Source organism: Haliotis rufescens, unplaced genomic scaffold (assembly GCF_023055435.1).
Source record: "Haliotis rufescens isolate VD_foot unplaced genomic scaffold, xgHalRufe1.0.p SCAF_22, whole genome shotgun sequence".
NCBI classification, from domain to species: Eukaryota; Metazoa; Mollusca; class Gastropoda; order Lepetellida; family Haliotidae; genus Haliotis; species Haliotis rufescens.
The window spans coordinates 11,357,185-11,384,145 of NW_025963913.1; the positions used below are offsets into that span (position 1 = coordinate 11,357,185).

Sequence of the window (26,961 nt, forward strand, 5' to 3'; positions counted from 1 at the left end):
TAAGGATTATCCTCTGACAGAGCCTGCTCTACCGCATGAGTAGACAATGCTAATGCTGATAAAGGTTTAAATACCCTTCGAATTTCTGTTTCAATAAACGCAACTCTGGTATCCTGAACCTTAAGAGTGGTAGGCCTTGACGAACCTGCCATTCTCTGTATATCCTCATCCAAACTATGTGCCTGGTTTGCTGTCTCAAAGCCATGAATAGGAAATTCATCTTTCCTAAACCTGGGAGGCTTGAATGACGGCGTAAGTGTTAGCCTGGAGAAGTCCTCATCCAAAGATCTAATCATATCTGACATCATAGGGTCAATCGGAATCGACGTGGGATGTGTCCAAATAATATCTTTTTTATCCACCCCACTACCCGGGGAAGGTACTGAAATGAGGCGGTCAGCTACCCAATCAGGTACTTGAGCCAGGCTAAGATGAGTATTCCATTCAGTCGAGGAATCTCCCTCCTCACCATTAGAAAAATCTGATGAATCACAACGATGTTGATGTGTACGTCTAGATGGTGTACATCTAGATGGTGAACGACTTCTACTCCGATGTGCAGTATTACCTCTGACCGAGGGCTTAGATGAACTGCCTGGTGAGAAGGAATCATGAGTTGATGTCCAAGTACGAGCAGGTGTTCTGGTATACTCAACGAAGAATGTACTGTATTATGATTCACAATAGGAGTATTATATACATTAGTCACTGGAGTAGGTGGTAAAATATGTGCCGTAGATGTAATTGATGCAGGTGTCTGATACATAGGCATAGGCGTAGGTGCAGGATACAATTGTGTCATAGACTGCTGCCACATGGATTGTAGAAAATTTTGCATCCAATTAGTATTTGTAATTGGCATAGGCGCCTGCGCCTGCGCTGGATACGTTGGTACAGCGCTAAGCTGATCCTGCACTGCTTGCGTAATATCGTACGCTGATAGCCCTGGGGCTGATGTCATTGTAGATGCGCTTGTGTGGTAGGCCTTGGCTGCACTCGGCGCAGGCATATGAGGCGCAATGCTCAATGGTGTAGACTTGAGTCTGGCTTGGGTTGGCGCTACCCCCAACAACGCATCTTGAGGCGCTGGCGCACTGTGTGCAGAAGTAACAGACGTAGAATTCTCAAAAGACTGCAAATTAGGTCCAGTTATGATACGCCCAACATTCTCTGGGAGAGAGGATTCCGGCGGCATGTGCACCTCCGCAGTGACAGTAACGCCCGACCTATTATTCCTCAAAGATAAAGGTTGCGTCGTGATGATCGAATCCTGTCCCTCGCTCATTCGCGATAGACACATTTTCCTTTTCTCACGACGTGATTGCTGCAAAATACGTTTGTGAGTAACCTGCCTATACCTCACGAAACTTGTTGGAGAGAGGTTTACACGAAAAACACATTTAGAATTTGGTGCACAAATTTGCGTACACGCCAAACAATGTGGATGAGGATCTTTAATAGATTTTTTTCCACGACAATTAGTACAACGCGCAAGCATAAGTTCCGCAATAATATACTAGAAGAAAAGGGACTGGAATTTACTGCCGTAAATAATAATTTATTGTCAAAATTTTTGAACGTTGAAAGTGTATAAATGATTGGATATACGCAACTCAATTGACCGCCAAAGCTAGTAGTATTGAAAACAACATATGAAATATGTTAAACATACATAGCCAATAATTGTAAACAATTGACTACCTTTGCCAAGCAAACAATTGTAACACAATTCAAAATGGCGGGGAACAGATAGCATGTGGCGGGGAAAAAAGACAGTGTTTTTCCGCCTCAATACATCAACTTCACAACATGTTGAAAGTAATATGAAAAGAATACATCACCCATCGCAGATGAATTTAGAATGGTAGACGAATTTGAAGGTCTAAATAAATCCAAAACCGAGAGCTCTGCTGGAAACGTCCTAGCTGTGTTGCGACAGGCCGTGATGTGAAGAGTTGACCTTTGGTCACGTGGCGTCACGGGGACAGCGACGGCATGGTGCAAAAGTGGGATTGTGGAACAGAACCTTCACCCAAGGAGACCATTGCCGGTACGCTGTCCCGTTTTTTTGTTTTTTTAATCGCAAGGTAAGCAGTGAATGCATTAAGGAGTAATGCAGGATAAGTTAAAAATTTAGGTATGTATTGAACAGAATCATGTCAAAAGGACAGATTTAGAAATAATGTCAAGGACATAAGCAAATATGCAGTAAACTTAAAACCATAGAACTACCATAGACAGGTGTCTATGAACAGAGACTAGATTTAGTGAATGCTTGCTCATGTATTTCTGTATGTAGGATCACATCTTATTCATTGCAGATTGTAAAGTTTGTGACAAATATCTACAGAGATTGGTATACTTGCAGTGTTTGTAAAATCATCAAATATTGTGGACAGTGAGCTCATTTTTTATCCCTAATGTGTAAAATGGCCATGGTAGGATGGCAGTTATAGTATCAGAAACAGTGTTTCCTCAGTTGTCAAAGCATGACTAGGAAGAGTGTAGAGTGAAGGGACTAATGTGAAACCAGCGTGAAGGAGAGACTGTACCTTGTCTTCCACAGGTTCACCAAATGATGCAAGCAATGACTGGAACTGAGCAATTAGCACATTAACTCTTGTCTTCAACTCTGGAAGGCAATCTCGTATGTGGTGCATCAAAAGCTGAAAATACACAGCAACTAAGTAGGATGGAATAAGATAACATTCAAAACTACAACATTACATGACACCAGAAAGGTGGAAGTTCTAAAAGAATCAGGGAGTTGGTTCTGATGCTACTTTGAAAAGAATTTTCAACTATATCACATTTTCATGCACATGGAAGTGATACAAGTTCAAGACGAGTACAATTTTCAGATAAACCCACAAAACAAACAGAGGATTATAGAATTAGGGTTATTCTGTGATTGAAACCCACAAGATACGATACTAGTGGTGGGCCGATTCACATACAATGCGATTCAATTTGGATTATCGATTTTACATGTCTGATTCAATTCGATTCGATTGATTCATGATTTAACTACTTGGTAAGTTGGTATCACTTGTTTTACACAAAGTTTTTTCAAACATTTGAGTATTAATAAATATTTAATTAAAGAATGGTGCATCTTTTGTATTTCAGAATCATGTTAAATGTAAATAATAAAAAAACAACCAAACTGTTTTCTGTTTTATTTGGTGTTCAGTTTCAGCATAATGCAAGTGAATATCAACAGACAACTTAATGCCTAAAACACTCATTCAAAACTAACAAATTCGTGCGACCAACCAGCAAGCTTTCACACTCATAACACTTCAGGTATTACTAGGCAAAACAGCACTTATGACATGACTTCAGGTACTACTTAACTCTTTCAACACCAGTCAACCAGAAGCCTTTACTGCTGTGCAAGTTCCCAGAGACTCTTGTGTGATAGATGAAGCCAACATTTATCAAAGAAAATATCTGCTTGTGAAACATCTTTGCTCCTAGATCTATATATTATATATACACCAGTTGAAAGGTCTGATCATTTTGTTTATAAATATGAACGTTATGTTTATCACATTATTTAAATAATGCATTTACAACTTAATTAAGTTTGTTGTAAATAAAAACATGTAAGCTGACACATTCATAACGTTCACATTAAGGGCCAAGGAAGTGAAAATCCATTTACCTATTTCTTTTTTATTTTCATTGTTTACGTAATTGGAAAAGCATTTTAAAAAGAATTATCAATAGTATCTGTCATCACCTATTTCAGTAACATGAAGAAATACACATGTTTTCGAGGCTTCGTATGAATAACACGTTCGTCGAAGACTGGCATATGACACATCTCTAGAAAGCTTATTCTTTCATCAACACGCTTGTAACATCGCCTGGAGTCTTTTCGTAGTTATAAAAAATGATTTCATTGGATAAAAATTGGTTTCTAAAGACGCTTTCTGGCCGAAATCTGCTACAAGGTTTGTGATAAGTCAAATTTGAGCATGTGACCTAAGGCAGGCAATCCGTCCTCGTGTATGATGAATTTCAGATTTTGATAAAAGATTTCTGTTAAATTGTGCTATTCTGAACATTTTAAGCAGGAAATCGTGATCTAAATGAAAGATATGAGGCTTCATGGATGTATCGAGCGAGGTTACGAGATGTGACAAAGATTTTTCATGCATATATCATGGCATTAAATATCGTGTCCGAGCCGAGGAATTCGAGGTGACGAGAGCCGAGATGTCATTTGATTTACATTACACGCGATCGCACGAAAAGATGGAAATAATAACTTAGCTGTAAGTTTGACAACTTTTAGATATATTTTTGTTGATTTGATTTATTACTTTGTATACCATATTTAAAGTTTTGCTTGAAACAACTAAATTTTGCTCTTTGACATGTTCGATGTGAACCCGTTGTCGAAGTGTGTCTGAGAATTTTATTTTCAATAAAATTGCAGGAAATAGTGAATGATTTTTTAATCTATCGATCAAAAATGTTAAATTGAAATGGAATATGTAAACGGTAAAATACTAATATTAACATAGAAACATTTTAAGCATGTTAAACTTGATAAGCATGAATCGTTTTACCGAAATTACAAAAGATCAATGTATTCGGGGATCGATATATGATACTATGCTCAGTGAATTGCAGTTGAGGCCACTGGGCCACCATTCACACACAAACATTTGAAGTGGAAAGTGTCTACAACACTAACTGTCATGTTGACTGGAGCAATACTGAGCAAACATTTACAGAGACATTATCCATATTCAAGGTTGTGCAGAATATCATAAGAGGGAGATACTCACTCTGTTCAGTGTCTTCGCAAGGTAGGATGTTCCATTTCTATTGGCAATAGATGGATATTTCTTTTGTAGGAATATAGCTTCATCCTTTAATGCTTCTTGCAAATCCTGTAGGGTAATTTGATTTCATCAATATATACATTAATCAATTCTTAAACTGTGGAATAGTAACTATGAAACTTTGTTTCTGAGAACATGAAAACTATTTACTGACATAAAAAGAATACTACTCAATGCTTACTTCTGGTTCTGAACCACAAATATTAGTAGTAATTGGCTTTTGTACATGAATATCTAAAGAGAACAGGAGTAAGCTTGAAAAACGGTGGTGGCATGCGTCACCTTTTTCTTGTTGATATCTGCCTGACTTCTGTTGACCACTCCGATGATTCCTAACTTGACTGGGATGACCCGGCCACACAGCACATCCATGGCATCTGTGCCAGCATCCATCAGGTCCAGCTTTGTAATAACTGCCAAAGTTCTTCTTCCTGAAAACACACATACACAGCTTTATCTTCTTAAGATACGCTAGATACAGGGTTCATTTTCCTACTGCCAAATGCCCTTTATCAAGAAACAAAATGAGTAAAATGTAATTTTGTTTTACATTGGTATACTTATCATGCATTACTCCTTAATGCATTTACTGCTTACCTTATGACAAAGAAAGACAGCGCTTCATGATGGTCCTGGGTGAAGAAAAAGTGTTGTTTCCATCTCCTGAAGTTTTTCCAAAGTCATAGTGGGGAGGCAAGTCTGCGAGTCCTTATAATTAGCATAGGCCATCTTCCCGAGGAAAGGGAGTAAACTGACTATAAAAGTCAAGTTTCCACCCTTGCCAAACTAGGCTGATATTATGGAGTTACATTTCGGCTGGACTAATGAGTCTATGCATAGTCCAATCAAAATCGCGCAACAAAATCAAAATCCGGTTCGTAAACTGTCATGCAGATTTTGGTCAATTGCAGGATGTGCACCGCCAACTCGTTGTCAACAGATATTTTCCAAATCTTTTCATGTTTTTAATTAAGGTGCTCACAGGATTTGATGCACTTCGCGATGTAAGACCCATTTTATCACAATATAGATCTTGATTATCAATTAGATAGTCTTGACTTGGCGCTGCCATTTTGTTTGAAGCAAATGCAAGTGATACGAGAGGTGGAATCTGATTGATCCATAGGAGAGGCTTAGAAGGGACACAACTCGTAATAGCCACTGGTGACGCTACGATTGAGCCCAGGAATTCCAGCCTAGTTCGGCAAGGGTGGAAACTGGACTTTTAAAGTCAGTTAACTCTCTTGCCTCGGGAAGATGAGAATAGGCGTGGAATAGCTGTTTCTGCGTGTGATGCCTATACTTAGAACATAGTAATGCAGGATAAGTATACAAACGTAAAAAATATTTAGATTTTACAATATTATTTTACTTATCCTGCATTACTTCTTAACACATCTGTATCAGACAGTGTGGTGGGTATACATTCAGATGTAAAAAAAACCCTCAATAATTATAAACCCTTCAAACGACAAGTTGTCAAGGAAACTATGGTGATAAGCACAAAGTGCGGATGGTAGGGCTGGTTCAATCTTATTTACAGAAAGTACATGAGAATTGAGGATAAGTTCAAGTAAACAAACAGTAAAAAAGAATATTAGTGCAAGATAAAATATTTAAACAGTGTTACCAAGCCAAATGTGAAAATCTTGAGTCAAAAGGGCCAAAGCTACAGATGCCTTCAACACCTTCAAGGCCACATTTTGAAGATAATGGTTGGCGAAAACCGTGTCGGACATCCAAAAACATGATTTCTCTTATAGAACATTTGTTATGTAGAGCCATGGTTGCAGTGACTGCTCTGATCTCGTGACAATTGTTCGCTCTTGGCAGATCAAGATTAGCGATCTTGTAAGCCTGCAGGATGACGTAACCATTGAGATATGGTGTTGCGACTAACTTCGGTTGTTAACAGGAAGGAATAGCTGTTTCCGCATGCCACGCCTAGTCTTGGAGTGGCGGATTATAACTAATAGCGCACGTACAGGGCACAAGAGGAGTTCACCCTAATCTTCGACCCCCACAATTGTAGAGATTGGGTGGAATGGTGAAGGACCGGTCCTTCGCTTTGATATCCAAGCACAACCCGAGATGCTCAACCATGCTCAAAATAGATACAGGTGATGTCAAGTGCATGTAACTCGCTCATCTGTGTCGCAATGTGTAAAGCCAAGAGAAATATAGTTCTCTTGGTGAGGTCATAAAAGGATGATGTGCTGAGTGGATCGAAGCGGGGCCCACGCAATCGTCATGTACCACATTCAAATCTTAAGCAGGGGACGAAATTTGGCCTTTTGACCCTCAAGCCTGAAAGAGCGAAGAAGGGCCTGTAGTTACAGGACCTGAGTCATTTTGTGATTCCCCGGGATGGCAAACACTGAATTAAGTACAACCAAATATGCTGTAACGCTGTACACCGAATAGCCTCAAGCACATAACACCTTTTTAAGACAAACCAAGCATGCAGATGAGATTTGCCTGGTGTTGGGTGAGGTAGTTGGCTGTGAGGGTGGATGAGTAGGTTCAACCATTATGGGAGGGGTAGTGGATCGTCTTCTGCAAGGTTTTTGAGGTTGATGAACATATGCTTTTTTAGCCCTTCCCAAGGGGATGCTGAATGTGTCTACCGCCCAAGCATGTGGATCCTGAAGTTAAACATACGTCATAAGTTGGTGGTTCTCGTGAGTTGCAAACTCATCAATGTTGGATTGACCGAAGCGATGAAGCACCAGTTGGAACACCTCTGAATGGAGTTGCCACTTCGGGGGAGCCACCCTGTCTGCCCAGGATAGGGTCCCAGATGATCCACTAGATGAAAGAACCTGAACGTCTGTTGTGGGAGTGGGAGTGCATTGTCCCTTGATTCCAAAGACACCACAACCATGTGGTTTTGGTGGAGATTGCGAGTTTGGTGAACTGTAGCTGCTTCTGCCAATATGAGATGGCCAGAGTAAGCATTTCCAACTCATGGTTGTTGATGTGCCAAGTATGTTGTGTGACAGACCACAGCCCTGAGGCTCTCTGGCCCTGTGGGACCCCACCCCTTAAGGGAGGCATCAGTTGTATATTTTGGGTTAGCCCAGATAAGGAGATGCCTCCTAAGACTTTTGACTCTATCATCCATCAGTTGAGAAAAGTCCTTAGAGGGGATGGTAGCGTGATGGCTGTGTCTGATGTAAGGGGCCAGCATCATCCATCAGTTGAGAAAAGTCCTTAGAGGGGATGGTAGCGTGATGGCTGTGTCTGATGTAAGGGGCCAGAAACTGTTGTATTGAGCACAGATGAAAGCAACCTCTACTCGTCAAACCCTTGGCTGAAGTGAGTAGCCCAGGCAAAACTTGCCATTGGTGAAGTGTGCGTGACTGAGGATGGGCAGGTGACAGGTGGCATATGATCTTGAGCCATTTGTCCTTCGGTGCTCGCAAAGGTCCTTCTCTATCTGAAACAGGCCTCCTATGAACAGGAGCCGGTAAAATGGAGTTAACTCCATCTTCGCCTGGTTGAGTGTCCATCCCAATTGATATAGTAGACGCCTCGTGAAATCCGGATGGTGCAGCAGGGTGGATGTGTCCGGATGACTCAGGAGAGTATGACTCGAACCGGATTTTCCTCAATGTGTAGAAAGGCAGTTATTGGATTGAATATTTGTGTATATAGCCACAAGGCCACTGAAATGCAAAATGGCAGGACTGCCTAATGGTAGTGGACCCCATTTAACCCGAGGAACCTGCAGTCAGAGTGATGGATAGTGAAGTGTCCTATGGTAATCGATAAAATTGTAGATATTGTAAATTCATATTATTGTTATTAATTACACGAAAATAACATTCTTGTTTAATATGCTATTTTATTATATCATCATGTGTAAATATTTCATAACTATGGTATATTTCACTGTATATACATTAATATGTAATTGTAAATATTTATCATTTGGTAGGGCCTTCTTCAGATTTCGTTCTTTGTATGAAGTCGTCATTATGATTTAACAGTTCATTATCATTTCAGTTGATTGATAAGTACATGTATTTACCTCATTTATCGCTTAGTTCTTACCTTTATTTACCGTTCAGTTTTCTGTAGAATGTATCTTCTTTGCTGTGTTCCATTTCCTGGTTTCCAACAAGCCGCCATTTTACGTCACAGCCTGAGTTGATTTATAGTTTCGTATCTCGCATTTCTGTTATTCAGTTGCTTCAACTCGATTCATTATCATCTTCAATTAGATTAGCTTTATGCTTTGCTTTATTTATTGTACTTTCTTTTGCTTGAGTTCGTTGATGACGTCACTCATCAACATTGACAGTTGCAGACAGTTGCAGACTTGTTTTCATCATGATCAGACGCTGATTTTACACACTTCATTTTGGGTATGTTTATAGCTTTTAAGTTTGGCCAAGACTGAATTTATTCTATTGTAATAACCATTGTTCATCATAGCCCTAAGGCTGTCTGGCCTTGCACGTGAGCACCCTACCCCTGAAGGGATGCGTTTATGAGCAGGTGTCGACTCGGGAATAACCCGGACAAAGAGACTCCGTCCACCAACTAGGGTAAGGCCTTAGTTGAGACGAACGTTTCAGGAATTGTTGAGTTGGGCGCAGTTGTAAGCAGCCTGTGTTGGTTAGGTCCTGTGCCGAGATGAGTAACCATTGCAACACTTGCCATTGGCGAAGTGTGCGTGGTTGGTGTAGCGCAGGTGATAAGAGGCATAGGATTTTGTGCCATCTGTCCCTCCGTACTGATAGGAGATCCAGGTCTGTCTGAAACAGGCCTCCTATGAACTGGAGTCAAAAGGATGGAGTTAACTCTGACTTTGCCTCGTTGATTATCCATCCAAATTGATATAGTAGACTTGTGTTGACACAGGAGACAGTTGTCTATGTATGACTCGACCAAATGTTCCTCAGGTGTAGGTACACAGTTATTGGCTTCATTACTCATGTAAATAGCCACGGGCCACTGAAATGCCAAGTGTAGTGAACCCCATTTAACTGGAGGGATGGATAGGTATATGCAGGTAGGCATCCTGCAGGTCGAGACTGATCAAGGAATCGAATGCCTTGATGCTGGTTCTGAGCAGTCTCAAAGTGGTGAGGCGGAAGTAAGGTGGACGGTTCAGGTAACGGTCGTTGAACACAGAGAGATTGTGAGTCCTTCTGATTTACCAGGAAGAGAATAATAACCTGGTGTTAACGCTGGGGTGCGTACAATCCCTACAGCTCTCTTCTCTTTACCAACAGAATGTTTATGTTGGCTTTTAATAGCTGATGTTGCTTTCTTGGATAATTCCAAGGAGGTGGAGCTGTGGTCAACGGTGGAAGTACCTCTACGTCTAGATGGTAACAGTGTCAAAGTACATTGAGAACGTAATCGTCCTTAAGGATGCTCCAGTTCTTCCAAAACCGATTCAGTTTCCCGCCTACAGGGGTATTTGACAATGGGACGACTGGGGGAGGGAGTGCCTAGTCGCGACTGTCCAACACTTCAGTGTTTACCCCTTGTATCAACCATGACAGGACTCACAAGAACCTTGAGGTTTCCCTCTGCCACGCCCTTTCCCAGCGTCCTGGTCCTGGCTTTCCTTGAGAGACTCGCATCTAGGCCTATAATTGCCTGACTTGCCAGCTCGCTGGGTTATCTATGAGAGACATGCTCTAAAGCCTTGAGCGCCGTCTCATACTTAGCATAACTGGAAACTTTGGCATGCATGTCTGTGATCTGTTCATTGAACAGAAACGTGGATGACCAGGGTTGCCATAGCAGCCTGTGTTTAAATTCAGTCCCAAGTAGATAGAGCTAAATAGCCAAATCTGCATGTGACAGTGATCTTTGCCAGCGCAGCTTTTAGGTGATTCCTCATGGTCAATCTGACGCTGTTGGAAGACGACTATTGTTTGGAGATGATCTAGTAGGTTAGGGTTATCCTCTGACAGATCCTGCTCTACCGCACGTGTTGGAAATGCTAGTGCTGACAAAGGTTTTAATACCTGTCTAATTTCCGTTTCAATAAATGCAAATCTGGTATCCTAAACCTTAACCCTCTGGATGCCGAGTTTTTTTTCTGACGCACATTTTCCTAAGATCGGAAAAGTGAAGGTTGTGCGAGAATTGCGCTCACGCGGCACTGGATCTACCTCTGGCTATAAAATTACTCAGAGGTGGAGAATATTAAATTTCTTGTTTGATAGTGTAAATTTAACTGTAAATATCAAACCGGTTTTTAAAAAAGACATTCCTAAGTGTTGTCCAAGAATTTATTCTGCATTGAAAAACAGTAAATTTCTCCGCTTTTTATCGTACACCGATAAAAGTACTGTGCGACAATTTTTTTTATTAAGAAGCTGTACGGAAACTGTGAGCGAACAAAATACTGCCTAATATCTGAACGACATAACTACATATCAAATGGGGTTATATGCGTATGTATAACGACATACATTGAATTCCAAAAATAGCATGCCGTAAATGACGAAAACTGATTTTTCTCTATGACGTCAAAAGGTGACAGAGAGGTTACACACGTACAAAGAAAAGGGGGCATAACTCCGCTATGCTTAGCTCTAGTTTGTTGTAACTCAGGTCACTTGGTGAGAATTAGCTGTGGGTCAGGACAATATATTTTCGTGGTGTTTTGTTCGGGAGGAACCAAACTATTCCAACACAAAATATCGATATTGAAACTGTACACGTTTAGTTATAAAATATACCCATAAGAAATGATGAAATCGTACTTCATAAAAAGGAGGTAATAGAGAAATGGATGGCCTTATCTAACCTATAACTTAGTCCTTAGATTCCAACATTCTCCTGATTGTGTAAGTGTGATTTGACTAATGTTGCATCATTATTAATGGAGCACAAGCCTTATCATCAAATGTAATGAAATACCCGAAAAATAACACGATTCCTTTTGACGTCATGGCTGGTTTCATGTCATTGATAACGTCGGAGAAAGACGACACTTGTATTTTGATTAATATATATCTCCCCTAAGTTTCGTTCATGGTTTGGAAAATCTCGATGTGTGGAACGGAATTTGACACTTTTTCGACACAACATAAAATGACTGCTCTCACCAAGTAAATAATGTCTTGAAAATGTAAACAATTAGATAGTTTATCGTGTATCTTAATTGGACAAAACACGCACCTGTTTGGCATCAATTTACGTAATGAAATTCCCAAAAGAATATTTCAAAACAACCAAAATTATATTCAATATTGGACATATATTTGTTCATGATTATGTTATATTTTCTTACACAATAAAAGATGCAAAGAAAGCTCTATTGGTATAGAATTATCAGGATAATCGTATACGTTTGAACCAACGGGGTACCTGACATGGGTTTTATTTTTATACATTTTACAATTCCTGGAGAAATAAAGTAAACTGTGTACTATCCTGTGATCCAATATTGAACAAATAATGTAACCATTGATTATATAATGCAAAACGAGAGGAATAATTCGTAAATTGTTTGTGACTAACGCGCACCTGGCGAATCGTTAGATATCATTGTTCTCTGTATCCAACGACATAAAAGACAAATCCAAGACCAAGACATTTCAGAAATGTGTGCATATATTTTACCGAAAAATATTATCCATTTTGTTAAAGTAATATATTCAGTTTTAGTTATAAAATAAAATGAAACGGCTATTCATGGACATTGGTTATATGAACTTATAATATTGACTTATTACACATCCCAAGAAATACGTACATGCTGCAGTTACATTTACACTTCATCTTGTAACACTTGTCCAAAGGAAAGAAATATCGTAGTCGACACTATAAACCTATCACATTGTTATGTAAACAAACAGGAAATTATCAAAGGTTCGTTCATACATGTTGTGGCCTATATGTACGTATGATTTCATTTTGAACATTGACAAATATCCAAAGTGAAATTAATTGTGTGAACAAATGTATAAAAGACATGCAAAATATACACCATAACTGAAACTGTAAACAGCATGATACAGTGATCGTGTGCACTCTCATTCAAGGACCTTCACCTCAAAGAAATTACAAAAATATGTACAACAATGTTGACGTATGACATCACTACCTGTGACCCACTTTTACAAAATGGCGTGTACACTTTCAACAGTACGCGGGATTGTACGAGGGGACTTTCGTTGATTCAGGGATCGTATAAACATAAATGAGACATGTAAGTAATCAGAAACATTCTGACAATCTATGTACTGTTATTTGTTGTCATAATTTTCATTGAAACAAACGGAAATAGTCAGAAATTCCGATAAATACCGTTGTCGTTGTGCATGATTTTGCGTCAGTCATGGCGTCAACCAGAACGGTAACTTTGACAACTTCTGTTGAAAATATCAAATCATTGCAATGAATCTATTTGAAATTCCCTAATTCTTCCTACGATTCTCTTCCCATGCATATTCTGAAAATGTTGAGCCAATATCTTGAACGAATAGACGAATGGATAGCTCAAAATAGGAGAATATGCTACACTGTGTAAAATCTGAATTTTGCTTTGTTTACATTTCAACCATGTGCAGTTTTTCGAGCACAGCGTTCGTTTTCACACCTAACTTATTTTGCTTGATTTCATCTAGCCACTTTGTATTGGTGACAAAGACCACTGGTCATTTGATTCTAAAATGTATGAGGAATTCAAGGATGTAGGTATCACAGATAAGTTTGAAATATACGTGATGTTACAGGCGTCTCATAACCGGTGTACCTGAAACGTGATTTTGTAAACACTATCCAATATGGCGGAAAGTTCACTTCGGCGTTCGTGTTTTCGTTTTTTCCAAAACATTCTAAACGATTCTAGGGTTACCGGAAACGTTTTGGAATGATCATTGGTGATTTCATAAAAGACAGATACCCGTGATCACTAATATGCTGTTTTTGAAATTCATTTCTCCGAGTAAATATCCGAAATTTAGATTTCAAAACATGCTGTAAATAACGCCGTGAGTGGTGATTTAGTAATGTGTAAAAAATTTACGATGTACCTAATTTTCAGAGGTCATGTTCAGTACTTTTGCTTGGCCTAAAATGCCAGTGGATGATATCACAGAACAGGGAATTTCCCACCTTATTCAAAACTGTAAAGTGTATTTGTGTGGGTGATGTATTTTGAATTTTATTCGACTTCAAAGTGAGGGCTGTAGAGGAGGGACATATATGTCCCTCTGGCATCCAGGGGGTTAAGTGTAGTAGGTCTTGGTGAGCCTGTCATCCTCTATATGTCCTCATCTAAACTATGAGCCTGGTCTGCTATCGCAATTGCATGGATAGAAAAATTCATCGTTCCTAAACTTGGGTGGCTTAAATGACAGCGAAAGTGTGAGTCTTCATCCAATGATCTAATCATATCTGTCAGCATAGGGTCAGCCGGGATCGATGTAGGATGCGACCATATGGTGTCCTTTTTATCCACCCCTTTACCAGGGGAAGGCACTGATACGAAATGGTCCACTACCCAATCGGGTACTTGTGCTTAGCTGAGATGCGTATTCCATTCTGTCAAAGAATCTCCATCTTCGCCATTCGAAAAGTCTAACGAACCAGAACGATGTTGACATGTTCATCTAGACGGCAATCTGCTTCTGCTCTGGTGCTTAGCGCTACCTCTGACCGAGGGCTTGGATGATCTGGCGGGTGAAATGGAGACATGCAGTGATGTCCATGTACGCGCAGGCGTACTACCGCTAAATGCGCATATTGCATTTGTATATTGTAGACGTTAGGTGCCGGAGTAGGTGCGAAGCCTTGTGCCATGGCGTAGGTGTTGGCGCAGGATACAGGTGTGCTATAGACTGCTGCCACATGGACTGCAAAAAATTTTGCATCCAATTAGCGTTCTGGAACGGTGTTGACACCTGAGCGGGCATCTGCTGCGCTGGATATGTTGGATCAGCGCTAAGCTGATCATGCATAGCCTGCGTAACATTATACGCTGTGAGCCCTGGGGCTGATGTCATTGTAGATGCTCTTAGGCAGTAGGCAGTAGGCAGGAGCTGCGTTCAGCGCAGGTATCTGAGACGCAATGCTCATTGTTGCTGACTGCTTCATGTCTTGAGATGCTGGCGGCGGCGACGCAGATCTACCAGAGCTGGTTGTCTCAGGCCGCTGAAAATTAGGACCAGTTAGGATACTCACAAAATCCTCCGATATTGATGATTTCGGCGGAGGGTGCACTTCTGCAGTCACAGTTACAAGCATCATATTGCCCATCAGTGATAACGGCTGCATGGTAATGACCAAACCATGTCCTTCGCTATTCAGTGATTGTAACATCTTGTACACAAAAATTACAATGAGAGTTTGGCAAGCAAATCTGCGTGCATGCCAAAAAACATGGATGAGGATCTTTAGAAGATTTTTTCCATGACAATTAGTACAACACGCAAGAATAAGTTACGCAAATAAATAATTGTTGATGAAACAATACTGGAAGAATGCCGTAGAATTTAACAATAATTAATCGGCAAAAAATTTGCTTGAGTTGAAAGTGTAAACAATATTTTTATATATACGCAACTCAATGTAATGCCAAAGCTAGTTGTATTTAAAACACATGAATATGTTATGCATACCTAGCTGAGAATTGTAAACCATTTGACTACCTTGGCAGGCAAACAAGTGTAACACAAATTCAAAATGCGGGAGAACAACGAGTATGTGGCAGGAAAAAAGACAGAGTCTTTTTATGCCTAAATAATCCACATAAAACTACACAACATAGTAAAAGTAATATAAAAGGAATGCATCGCCCATCGCAGATCAGTTTTAGAATTGTAGTAAAAAACTGAAGGTCTAAATTAATCCAAAAGGAGAGTTTCGCTTGGACACGTCCATGATGTAGCGTGGCAGGCAGTGATGTGAAGAAGGTGACCTTACCTGTCATCAAGGTCACATGACAGCGGTGGTGGTCAGTAAAAGTGGGACTTGAGATTAACAATTTATTTCTTCACCCAGGACCATCGTCCTTCTTGTTGTCGTAAGGTAAGCAGTGAATGCATTAAGGAGTAATGCAGGATAAGTAAAAAAATGAAAATTTTAAAACATAATTCAAAGTAATATTTCTTTTCAATTTGATAATATTCACACTACAGCAATACAGAGGTAACTTTTATCAAGCAAGTAGATTGAGATGGAACAATGAGATGGGTGTCTGCCCGTTGGTGGAAGAGAGTACCCACCTTCTGGATCCACATCACGTGCCAGCTTCACCGATTCAGATGTAGCAAAGTCTGTGTTTGCTGAGGTGACGGCCAGTATGACAGAGTTTGGGTTACTGATATACTTCAAACACAAATCTCGAATTTGTAGTTCAATATCAGCCGGCTGGTCTCCAACAGGAAGTTTTGTGATACCAGGTAAGTCGACTAAGGTCAGGTTTACTACCTTTCCAGAATACACTTTCAGGTTGATGGGCTCTGAGCATATACCCTACAGCAGAGACATGTTCATGATCAACATGACAGACATCAAAACTTATTTAATTTACATATCATATAGATTCATTCCACAAAGCCTATCACATCACTTATAGCCTAGAGCGCATACACCAAAACATTCCATTACTTATAGCCTAAAATGCATAAAACAAATCTTTCCATTACTTATAGCCAAGAGTGCATACATCAAAACTTCCAATTACATATAGCCTAATGCGGCTACACCAAAACTTCCCATTACTTATAGCCTAGAGTGCATACATCAAAACTTCCCATTACTTATAGCCTAATGCGGCTACACCAAAACTTCCCATTACTTATAGCCTAGAGTGCATACATCAAAACTTCCCATTACTTATAGCCTAGAGTGCATACATCAAACCTTCCCATTACTTATAGCCTAGAGTGCATACATCAAAACTTCCCATTACTTATAGCCTAGAGTGCATACATCAAACCTTCCCATTACTTATAGCCTAGAGTGCATACATCAAACCTTCCCATTACTTATAGCCTAGAGTGCATACATTAAAACTTCCCATTACTTAGAGCCTAGAGTGCATACATCAAAACTTCCCATTACTTATAGCCTAGTGTGCATACATCAAAACTTCCCATTACTTATAGCCTAGAGTGCATACATCAAACCTTCCCATTACTTAGAGCCTAGAGTGCATACATTAAAACTTCCCATTACTTAGAGCCTAGAGTGCATACATTAAAACTTCCCATTACTTAGAGCCTAGAGTGCATACATTAAAACTTCCCATTACTTAGAGCCTAGAGTGCATACATCAAAACTTCCCATTACTTATAGCCTAGTGTGCATACATCAAAACTTCCCATTACTTAGAGCCTAGAGTGCATACATTAAAACTTCCCATTACTTAGAGCCTAGAGTGCATACATTAAAACTTCCCCCACTGCAATAGTGTAGTTCTTGTAGGACTGATGGCATTTGTTGCCAAATGTGGACAGTGCACATTTCATGCAGCCTAGTACCATGATTGCAGCTGAGACTCCATGACTGAGAGGTCACTAGGGCTGTAATGATGCAGTCATGATACAACATATCTGCATAGAAGGTTATATGATATATAAAACTTGACATTTGACAGATCCACATGGTTTTTGGAACAGTTTGGATCATCAAAACAAACCAATTTTAGAAATTTGCTTTATTTATCTATCAATGGCTTCAGAACTTCAGATCTTAAGGTCAGCTAAAAGTATTTTCACGCTAACTGTTGAGGACATTAACACTCATATAACAAGGCTTCTTATGTATACACCATGATATACATGAATTAATACATTTTGTGTATTGATAAATGACCTCATAATGCACTTCTTGGATCATGGCACGCATACCACAGCCCTAGCTGGAGCCTTGACACTTCAGCATGTTCAGAAAACAGATAAACCTTATTTGTCCCGGACATTCTGTCTGTCTCGTTGACGATCTCCTGTCTAATTTCATCAAAGTCAGTGTAGACTTTATTCTTAGTGTGCAGAAATTTGCCAAATTCATCTGCTTTGATGAAAGCTGAAAGACACAACCAAATCATTGATTTAATGCAAACATGGAGTCTGTCATGTGTCATGCATCATGCTAATACACATCTAATAAGAGACAATGTAAATGGACCAGCTACATCACTCATCAAGAACTGTAGGAGTTTAAAACGAAAATGTAGTATCCATAAGTTTTACAGGATGTTTTTCTTTTGCAAGTCAAATAGGATTGTATGTAAGTCAAGCGGGTTTTGTGGTACAGTGTTCCCTCGCTATTGTGCTCTTCAATATGACGCTAACTCTGTTATAGTGTACTGTAAAGCATGGCTCCCAAAATAAACAAGTTTTCCAATGACACGATGTTTTCCCCCTTCTCAGAAAACATTATCAGCTGATCATGTAACACCGGAAATACCAGTCAACAAATCCAAACTGAAGTACGAAATTTTATCTTATTATAATATCTGGTTGTAAAAAAACCATTCATTGTTTATCTGCACTAATGTTTGCAATATATTTTATTAATTATATTCAAAATTTCATTCAATAATTATAATAATGTTTACAATAATTTTGGTGAAATTGTATGCGAAGTGATTGGAACATCGCACAACTAACCATTTATTTACAGCAACCACTCTCAGATTACCACTATTGACGCCTTGAAACGAACTTTAGTTGCAAGAGAATGGATACACATATCATAAATGATGTACCATGACTCGCTAAAAGTCATATTTGAGGCAGTTTGACTATTAAATGTCAACATAACATTTTCGCAATCGAAATACATGCATACCACCTGTACCAAAGTGTATGCTTATGGCTCTAAAGATTTTAAGCATATATAATGGAAGCTGCAACTAAAATATTGGAATATATATTCCTGATAAAATAATAATTTCAGATGCAATTTCTTCTGATCATAGCATCAAAATTCTTTGAAGTTGTATCATTGGGTACTTTTTAACTGAATCACCACTAGATTGGGAAGAAACGTGTGCACAGCTGATTGCTATTTCCGTCATGGTTTACGAGAAAATACACACAGTAATCTTAATCTCTGTATATTAGACAATGCCTTGGAGAGCAGGAAATACATTTTAAATGGTAAATCATCATGTCTAGAGATGTTTTGTACCAAATTTCATACTTTTATTGACCAAGTTTGTTATAATGTTTATTCACCTGAATTCACTGAAAGGATACGAAGTGTTTTTTGAAAGCGCATATTAATACTCGATAAATCTTTTTATACACTATGAATCATAAACAACTTCTATGCTAACATTTTTTTTAAATCTGAAACGTGCATCGTAGATCGTGTTAGGTAGGCAGAGCATGAATACTGTTTTGTTGGTCATCTACCACCTACAACTCGACCTCAGTTAAACCGCTGATCATCTATAAAGTTCATCATTTATTTGGATCCAGTTCATTCTGAAATTTCCTCCGATTATGTAGTTTATATTCAAAAGTGGAACAACTTAAGTGAAATTGCAGATTATTTTTGTATATAAAAAATTAAAAACATAAAATTAAAATTAAAAATCATGCTCATATTATATAAACAAGTTCTCTATATTTCAACATGACACATTTTGTCATATACATGTACATTAAAAAGTAAAACAAGGCAAGAGCTACTTTAAGCAACCTGTGTAACTAACAGGGGCTAAAACCACCAACGACACAATTGTTTATCCCTAACCATTGTAACTGCTGTGTTGTCAAGTCATATGACAAAACTTAGAATGGCTTCAATATAACAGAGTAGCAATATTATATACTATAAAAACACACAAGTCTTACTTCCATCTTGAGTCCTAGTCTCAACATCATCTCTACCTAAGTGAATCAGCTGCAGCACTAGAGGTCGTCGAGTTACAATGCCGGTTCCACGTGGCAAGAAATCACGCCCAACAAGACTTTCCAACACAGAGCTCTTTCCAGAACTCTGAAAATATGATGTAGTACAATGACCTCACCATGCTCACCGAGCCCCAAGTACAAATCTGGAAACTCTTACAAAAATCTTAAATATTTGGCACTAGTCGTGCAGATATTAATGTCATCATTGTCCTGTATTCAGCTGCACATATCATGATCAGATAAAACTCTAAAGAGCAATCGAGTTGTCCAATATCATATAAACACAAAAATAGGTCCATGGTACTGTAGCCCACATTGATAATTATTCAGTCAACAGTTGAAAATGTCAACAAAGACAATCACAGAACAAAAGATGCTGTCAGCACTGATTTCAAAGGGAGGCATGAGCATGGCTAGTGACAACACATGGGTGAGTTCGCTTTTGAATCAGTACTGAAAAAATGTAGCTGGTGAAATAGGCTTGTGTGAAAGTTTCAGGACAGTTTCCAGTAGCCAAATTATTCAACACAAAACCATTTCATCCTTTTTACTCGACGTTTTTTAGTTAAGAATATTATGACCCTCTATAGAATCTATAATAGCTACTAAACGGGTATCTAACCCTAATGATCATAAAGGGTTGATTGATCGTAAAGGGGATCCAAGGGCTAAGGATAGAGTTCGGGTAATCTAATAGCCACTAAATGGGTACCTAACCCTAATGATCGTAAAGGGTTGATTGATCGTAAAGGGGATCCAAGGGCTAAGGATAGAGTTCGGGGTAACCGACCCTAACACTGGCGACATTTGGATGTGTTCAGCGCCAATGTAATATCCCTAATAAACTGCATTCTTGTACATAAAAATGCAAATTAATGAACCGAAAAAATAATATATGTATATAATTATTAGTTCCCATTTATAACCATTTTAGCCACTTGAATTGCAAGAAAAACGAAATAAAAAATATACAAAAATAAGTGTGCTTTCGTAAACTAGCGCTTGCTATAAAATGTGCCGTCGTAGGCTATATTTAGGAAATAAATATTCAAAACTCGCAACACAACTTGGCGTATTCAACGACATTGTGTGTAGAGATGATAGATCACTGGGATGAGGTTATGCACACTCGATGACCCCTGACGTCACAGGGCATTGTTTCGCCGGCGTGACTGCCAACAAAATACTACAAATTACATCATAGGGTATTGTCACTTGTTTGAAAAGTTTGTGGTACTGAATTCTTAAGGTAGGCCTGGAACAGATATGATCCACATACTTGAAATTATTTTCCAGACATTTATCGTCATAACACCTTCACTGTCATTTCATCAGTTCGCATATTTTTTGTCAGTTGTACCAATTTGAGAAAAATCGAATTTTGCATGCCCATAAAAGTAAACAATATTGGGTGTTAATCACTTGGTAAACATGGTAAATGAGCACTAATTATTTGTGATAGCAGCCATGGTCCTGTGTCAGCTTATTAAATTGACTCATTAGCCCAGCACAGCTTCAAGCTGCTAACATCCGAAAAAGTGCACTGACAAAGTACAATACTCCCATAGCACTATGGAAAACTTAACTGAACAAACGGCAACAATGATTTCTACAGTGACGACTTGACTTAACATAAACTTGATGTTCACGAAGCACTTTGTGCATCTAGAAGAAACAATGTGCAATTGCTGAATTGCAAGCAAAGCAAAGATCCAATCAGCGTCAGTCAGACCAGGCGCAAGATTGAATTTGCAAATGTGCTCTCGGTAAGATGCACCACTGCGAATTTCGGCGATTCGGGTCGTTTTCGCCAGCACCCTGTCGCTCTCATCCTGACCTGTCAATGTCAAACTGAACTCAAACCATCTAGGCCTAATAATGCGATCGTTTAACGTTGGGTTACTGACAATTCCACATGTTATCGGTACCAAAAAATCATCACTGTGACAAAGTTTACAACGAAAAAAAACAACTTAAGAGGTTTCCAATGATGTGCCTACTTGATAATGAAATTGATGACAAATGTTGCAAAATACTTTACTGGTTATGCGTGAACTCTTGTCAGATGTATATTGAAGGACCAAACTATCTCACAAACCTGACTACCAATTACCACAATTTGTGGCAGCTGTACTGTCTCTGAACCAACTGTGTTGAACACATCTTGCAGTTTATTAATTACAGGTATCAAATTTTCCATCTTTCATTCCCTTCGAAGACAGAAAATGGCGAGAACCGGGCTGAAGGGAGATAACTCTGAACATCCGGCAGGTACTTGTGAACAGACATTGATGACGTTGTACGCACATTTGTTCGTCACGTAAAAATCACGGAAATGTCACGTCTGGTTTGCTCGAAACTCTATTGTTCATGACTACTCACGCACTTATACGAAAGCAGAAATAATACAAACCGGGCTAATTTAAAATTTTAATTCTATAGTATATCGCATATGGGAGATCGTGGTGCGCGCTAAAACAGCACCGAGCGAAAACGACACCAATGATCGGAGAAACTCGGCGAAGCCAAAACGGCTACTTTTGAAAACTGCACCTTATTTTCTTAATTTGTGTAAAGAAAACAATGAATGAAATCAAATCAACATGTCATATCTATATCGGAAAGGCTTATTCCACTTAGCGACACATGTGCAGAAAAAATGTCAACATCACTCTGGTTGTGGTTTATAATATCGCTTCAGCAGCTGCTGTACGTGTTGTGACTGTTCGTTACCTGATGGGACCTAGGACCAGGAGACAGATTTCCACAGGCCTCTCCAAAGCATGAAAATTCTACTTTTTCAAAATCTTAAAATTACTTATTCAAGTCTTTCAATCCATCGGAGTAAAATGAAATTAGCATTCATATTGTGTGAGAAATTATGCAATGTGAAGTGAAAAAAAGAAAGATAGATCATCAAGACGGTGTAACTTTGAATTTCTACCCGCAATTGAGAAATGAACCGGTCCTGTTTTCAACGTTGAAAAATGAACCCAAACAGTTCAATGATGACTCATATCACTGAAACATGAATTGGCTTATTTTCCAACGCTTATAGAGCCTTCGGGGTCTTAATTCAACGTTGAAAATGAACCTAAAATAAAAACCGTGAAATCTAATCTTGACCCGCATCAAACTTCAACACTAACATGTGGTCGTCTTACAATTCAGCGCTGAAAACATACGGTATCCATAACTAAACATTGCGTATACCTGTATACTGCACTCAATCTACTTCGCTACTTGGGGACGTGATAGCGCTTTGCCTGCTGACCAAGAGGTCCGGAGTTCGAACCTGGGTATCTTCTCTGTGGCGAAGAACAGTTCTACACACAGTGAGGATAGTGTACAAAGCTGCAGTGTGACGCAGTGCAGTATCACCCTTGGTTCGCCAGTACCAGCCGATGCTCGCAGGTTTCACTGCAACGCATAAAACACCATGGTGTTGCAAGTTTTCCTCCAGCTCTAACACGGGCCGCCATGACATGATTGAAATACTGTTGAAAGCGGTCTATTTTATGGTCTCTGCTCATCGCTACTTACGAGGATGGAAACTAATATAGACCAATTGTCAGTTTTATTGAAAGGGAGTCATATTAAGCACTTAAGAATCTTTTAATTTAGATTAAATCTATGTGTATCCATAAATTAACGACCACTCTTCTTTCAGGAGAAAGTGAGAGGGAGAGTGTGAGTGAGTGTGAGTGAGAGAGAGTGTAAGTGAGATTGAGTCTAAGGTCATGTTTTAAATATGTTATCCCTTTGAACTCAAAAGTTCGCCTACACCTGTCACTCAACAACCTGGCCACCAACCGTGGTCCATCTTGGCAAACCTCGAGTATTGGAGGGGTAACTCATTTGTACCATGTCGTCCCTCTGTGACTTCATACAATAATGACGTCACAAACTAAGTTTTGTGGGATTTCATCAGCTTGGCGCACAGAACAGATGATAATAATGTCTCGCTGCCGCCAAACAAAGATCTGAGGACACTTTGACCGACCACTGAGACCATGGACACTTAATACGATATATTTAGGGTCCATGCTGAGACGAAGAACAAGAAGTCGACATCAGCCAATTAGAAAGCAGCTTTCTCGAGCTTTACGGCACTGTTTCAACCTGGCGACTTCCATTTCAGAATACGCTTGAAAAATATGTTGACACTGTTCTCGGTAAAAAAAATTGAAAACCGAACAAAAGAACAACCCGGAATGTCTAATATGTGGTTACGACTGTATTGTAGTGCTTCCCACGTACTGTGCAACCCCTCCTCCGTTCAAATGTTTATCCTACGGCAGCGAGAGACAGACGATAATATTGACGGTAACTGTCGTTCGGAATACCCCGTTTTAACGTTTTCGAGGTTGCATGTTTAGAAAACAAATTCCAACTGTCACTTTCATGATCTGGTAAGCGACGCTCTGATTGGTTGGATGAAAGGTTGTTCTGACGTGACCCTTAATGGGATGTCCTCAGATCTTTGTTTAGCGATAGCGAGAACTAAGATCTGATTTTAATGAGATTGAACTACTTCGACGTGGTCACCCGCCATTACCATTCTCACGAAACTTTAACTCTCTATTTCAAAGCCCAGTAAAAACTCAAATTCTTCGTTTTGATCAGACATTGTCATAAATATAATATGTCCACAAAATACAGCCATACACGCACACTGCTATGTAGATCAACCTTGAGAGGCTTTAGAATCATCAAACTTCAAATTTCTTCGAGCGGAAAAAATCTGACCTCTCACTTTGACGCATGCGCACAACCATCAGAAAATGAACTGCTTGGTCACGAAACACATGGGCACTGGCAGCTTCATAGAAAAAGTAATCTTTGCAAATGACGCGGCAGGATTTTCAAGATCGTTAAAGTCATTACTTATCAAAGGGAACATCACTTCCTACAAAAGTAAACCAAAAAGGTCATTAAAATGTCCCACCCGGCCGTATTCAACCGACACCCTGTACCACCCATCCACCCAGGCGTAACCACGAATATGTTTGGTACGGAGTGTCTGTTGTGTACGGCTGGGTGGTACAGGGTGTCGGTTGTATACGGGTGGGTGGTGCAGGATGTCGGTTTTATACGGCTGGGTGGTACAGGGTGTCGGGTTGTATACGGCTGGGTGGTACAGGGTATCGGTTGTGTACAGCTGGGTGATACAGGATGTCAGTCGTGTACGGCTGGGTGGTACAGGGTGTGGGTTGTGTACGGCTCGGTGGTACAGTGTGTGTTGTATACGGCTGGGTGGTACATGGTGTGGGTTGTGTATAGCTGGGTGATACAGGGTGTCGGTCGTGTACAGCTGGGTGATACAGGGTGTCAGTCGTGTACGGCTGGGTGGTACAGGGTGTGGGTTGTGTACAGCTGGGTGATACAGGATGTCAGTCGTGAACGGCTGGGTGGTACAGGTTGTGGGTTGTGTACGGCTCGGTGGTACAGTGTGTGTTGTATACGGCTGGGTGGTACAGGGTGTCGGTCGTGTACAGCTGGGTGATACAGGGTGTCAGTCGTGTACGGCTGGGTGGTACAGGGTGTTGGTTGTGAACAGCTGGGTGGTACAGGGCGTGGGTTGTATACGGCTAGGTGGTACAGGGTGTCGGGTGTATACGGCTGGGTGGTACAGGGTGTGGGTCATGTACAGCTGGGTGATACAGGGTGTCGGTCGTGTACGGCTGGGTGGTACAGGGTGTGGGTCGTGTACGGCTGGGTGGTACAGGGTGTGGGTTGTGTACAGCTGGGGGATACAGGGTGTCGGATGTATACGGCTGGGTGGTACAGGGTGTCCGTCGTGTACGGCTGGGTGCTACAGAGTGTCGGTTGTAAACGGCTGGGTGGTACAGAGCGTGGGTTGTGTACGGCTCGGTGGTACAGTGTGTGTTGTATACGGCTGGGTGGTACAGGGTGTTGGTCGTGTACAGCTGGGTGATACAGGGTGTCGGTCGTGTACGGCTGGGTGGTACAGAGTGTGGGTTGTGTAAAGCTGGGGGATACAGGGTGTCGGATGTATACGGCTGGGTGGTACAGGGTGTCCGTCGTATACGGCTGGGTGGTACAGGGTGTCGGATGTATAAGGCTAGATGGTACAGGGTGTCGGTTGTGCACGGCTGGGTGGTACAGAGCGTGGGTTGTGTACGGCTCGGTGGTACAGTGTGTGTTGTATACGGCTGGGTGGTACAGGGTGTGGGTTGTGTACAGCTGGGTGATACAGGGTGTCGGTTGTATAGGTCTAGGTGGTACAGGGTGTCGGATGTGTACGGCTAGATGGTACAGGGTGTCCGTCGTGTACGGCTGGGTGGTACAGGGTGTCGGTTGTGTACGGCTCGGTGGTACAGAGTGTCGGTTGTATACGGCTAGGTGGTACAGGGTGTGGGATGTATACGGCTAGATGGTACAGGGTGTCGGTTGTCTGTGGCTAGGTGGTACAGAGTGTCAGTTGTACACGGTTGGGTGCATCTTCCCGAGGCAAAGGAGTTAACTGACTATAAAAGTCCAGTTTCCACCCTTGCCGAACTAGGCTGGTATTATGGAGTTACGTTTTGTCTGGACTAACGAGTCTATGCATAGTCAAATCAAAATCGCGCACCGAAGTCAAAATCCGGTTCGTAAACTGTCATGCAGATTTCGATCGATTGCAGGGTTTGCAAAGCATGTGCATCGCCAATTCGTTGTCAGCAGATATTTTCCAAATATTTTCATGTTTTTAATCAAAGTGCTGACGTGATTTGATGCATTTCGCGATGTAAGACCCGTTTTATCGCAATATAGATCTTGATTATCGATCAGATCGTCCTGACTGGGCGCCACCATTTTGTGTGAAGCAAATGCAAGTGATACGAGAGGTGGAATCTGATTGGTCCATAGGAGAGGCTTAGAATGGACATAATTGGTAATAGACACTGGTGGCGCAACGATCGAGCCCAGTAATTCCAGCCTAGTTCGGCGAGGGTGGAAACTGGACTTTTAAAGTCAGTTAACTCCCTTGCCCCGGGAAGATGGGCTGGATGGTACAGGGTGTGGGTTGTGTACGGCTCGGTGGTACAGTGTGTGTTGTATACGGCTGGGTGGTACAGGGTGTGGGTCGTGTACAGCTGGGTGATACAGGGTGTCGGTCGTGTACGGCTGGGTGGTACAGGGTGTGGGTTGTGTACGGCTGGGTGGTACAGGGTGTCGGTCGTGTACGGCTGGGTGGTACAGGGTGTCGGTCGTGTACGGCTGGGTGGTACAGGGTGTGGGTTGTGTAC

The 26,961-nt window shown here is 40.6% G+C and overlaps 1 protein-coding gene across 2 annotated transcripts in view; it reads right to left on the reverse strand.

Moving 5' to 3' along the window:
• Positions 1–21,969, reverse strand: part of LOC124146403 (dynamin-1-like protein) — a 95,931-nt gene extending 73,962 nt beyond the window's left edge. For both annotated transcript variants that reach the window (XM_048401507.1, XM_048401506.1), the window contains exons 1-7: positions 21,807–21,969; positions 19,649–19,793; positions 17,746–17,867; positions 16,064–16,313; positions 5,142–5,290; positions 4,803–4,907; positions 2,553–2,666 (exon numbers count right to left, since the gene is read on the reverse strand). In XM_048401507.1, the coding sequence (XP_048257464.1) occupies positions 2,553–2,666; positions 4,803–4,907; positions 5,142–5,290; positions 16,064–16,313; positions 17,746–17,867; positions 19,649–19,793; positions 21,807–21,908 (987 nt within the window). In that variant the 5' untranslated portion in view covers positions 21,909–21,969. The remainder of the gene's footprint in view (positions 1–2,552; positions 2,667–4,802; positions 4,908–5,141; positions 5,291–16,063; positions 16,314–17,745; positions 17,868–19,648; positions 19,794–21,806) is intronic.
• Between the last annotated feature and the right edge of the window lie 4,992 nt (positions 21,970–26,961).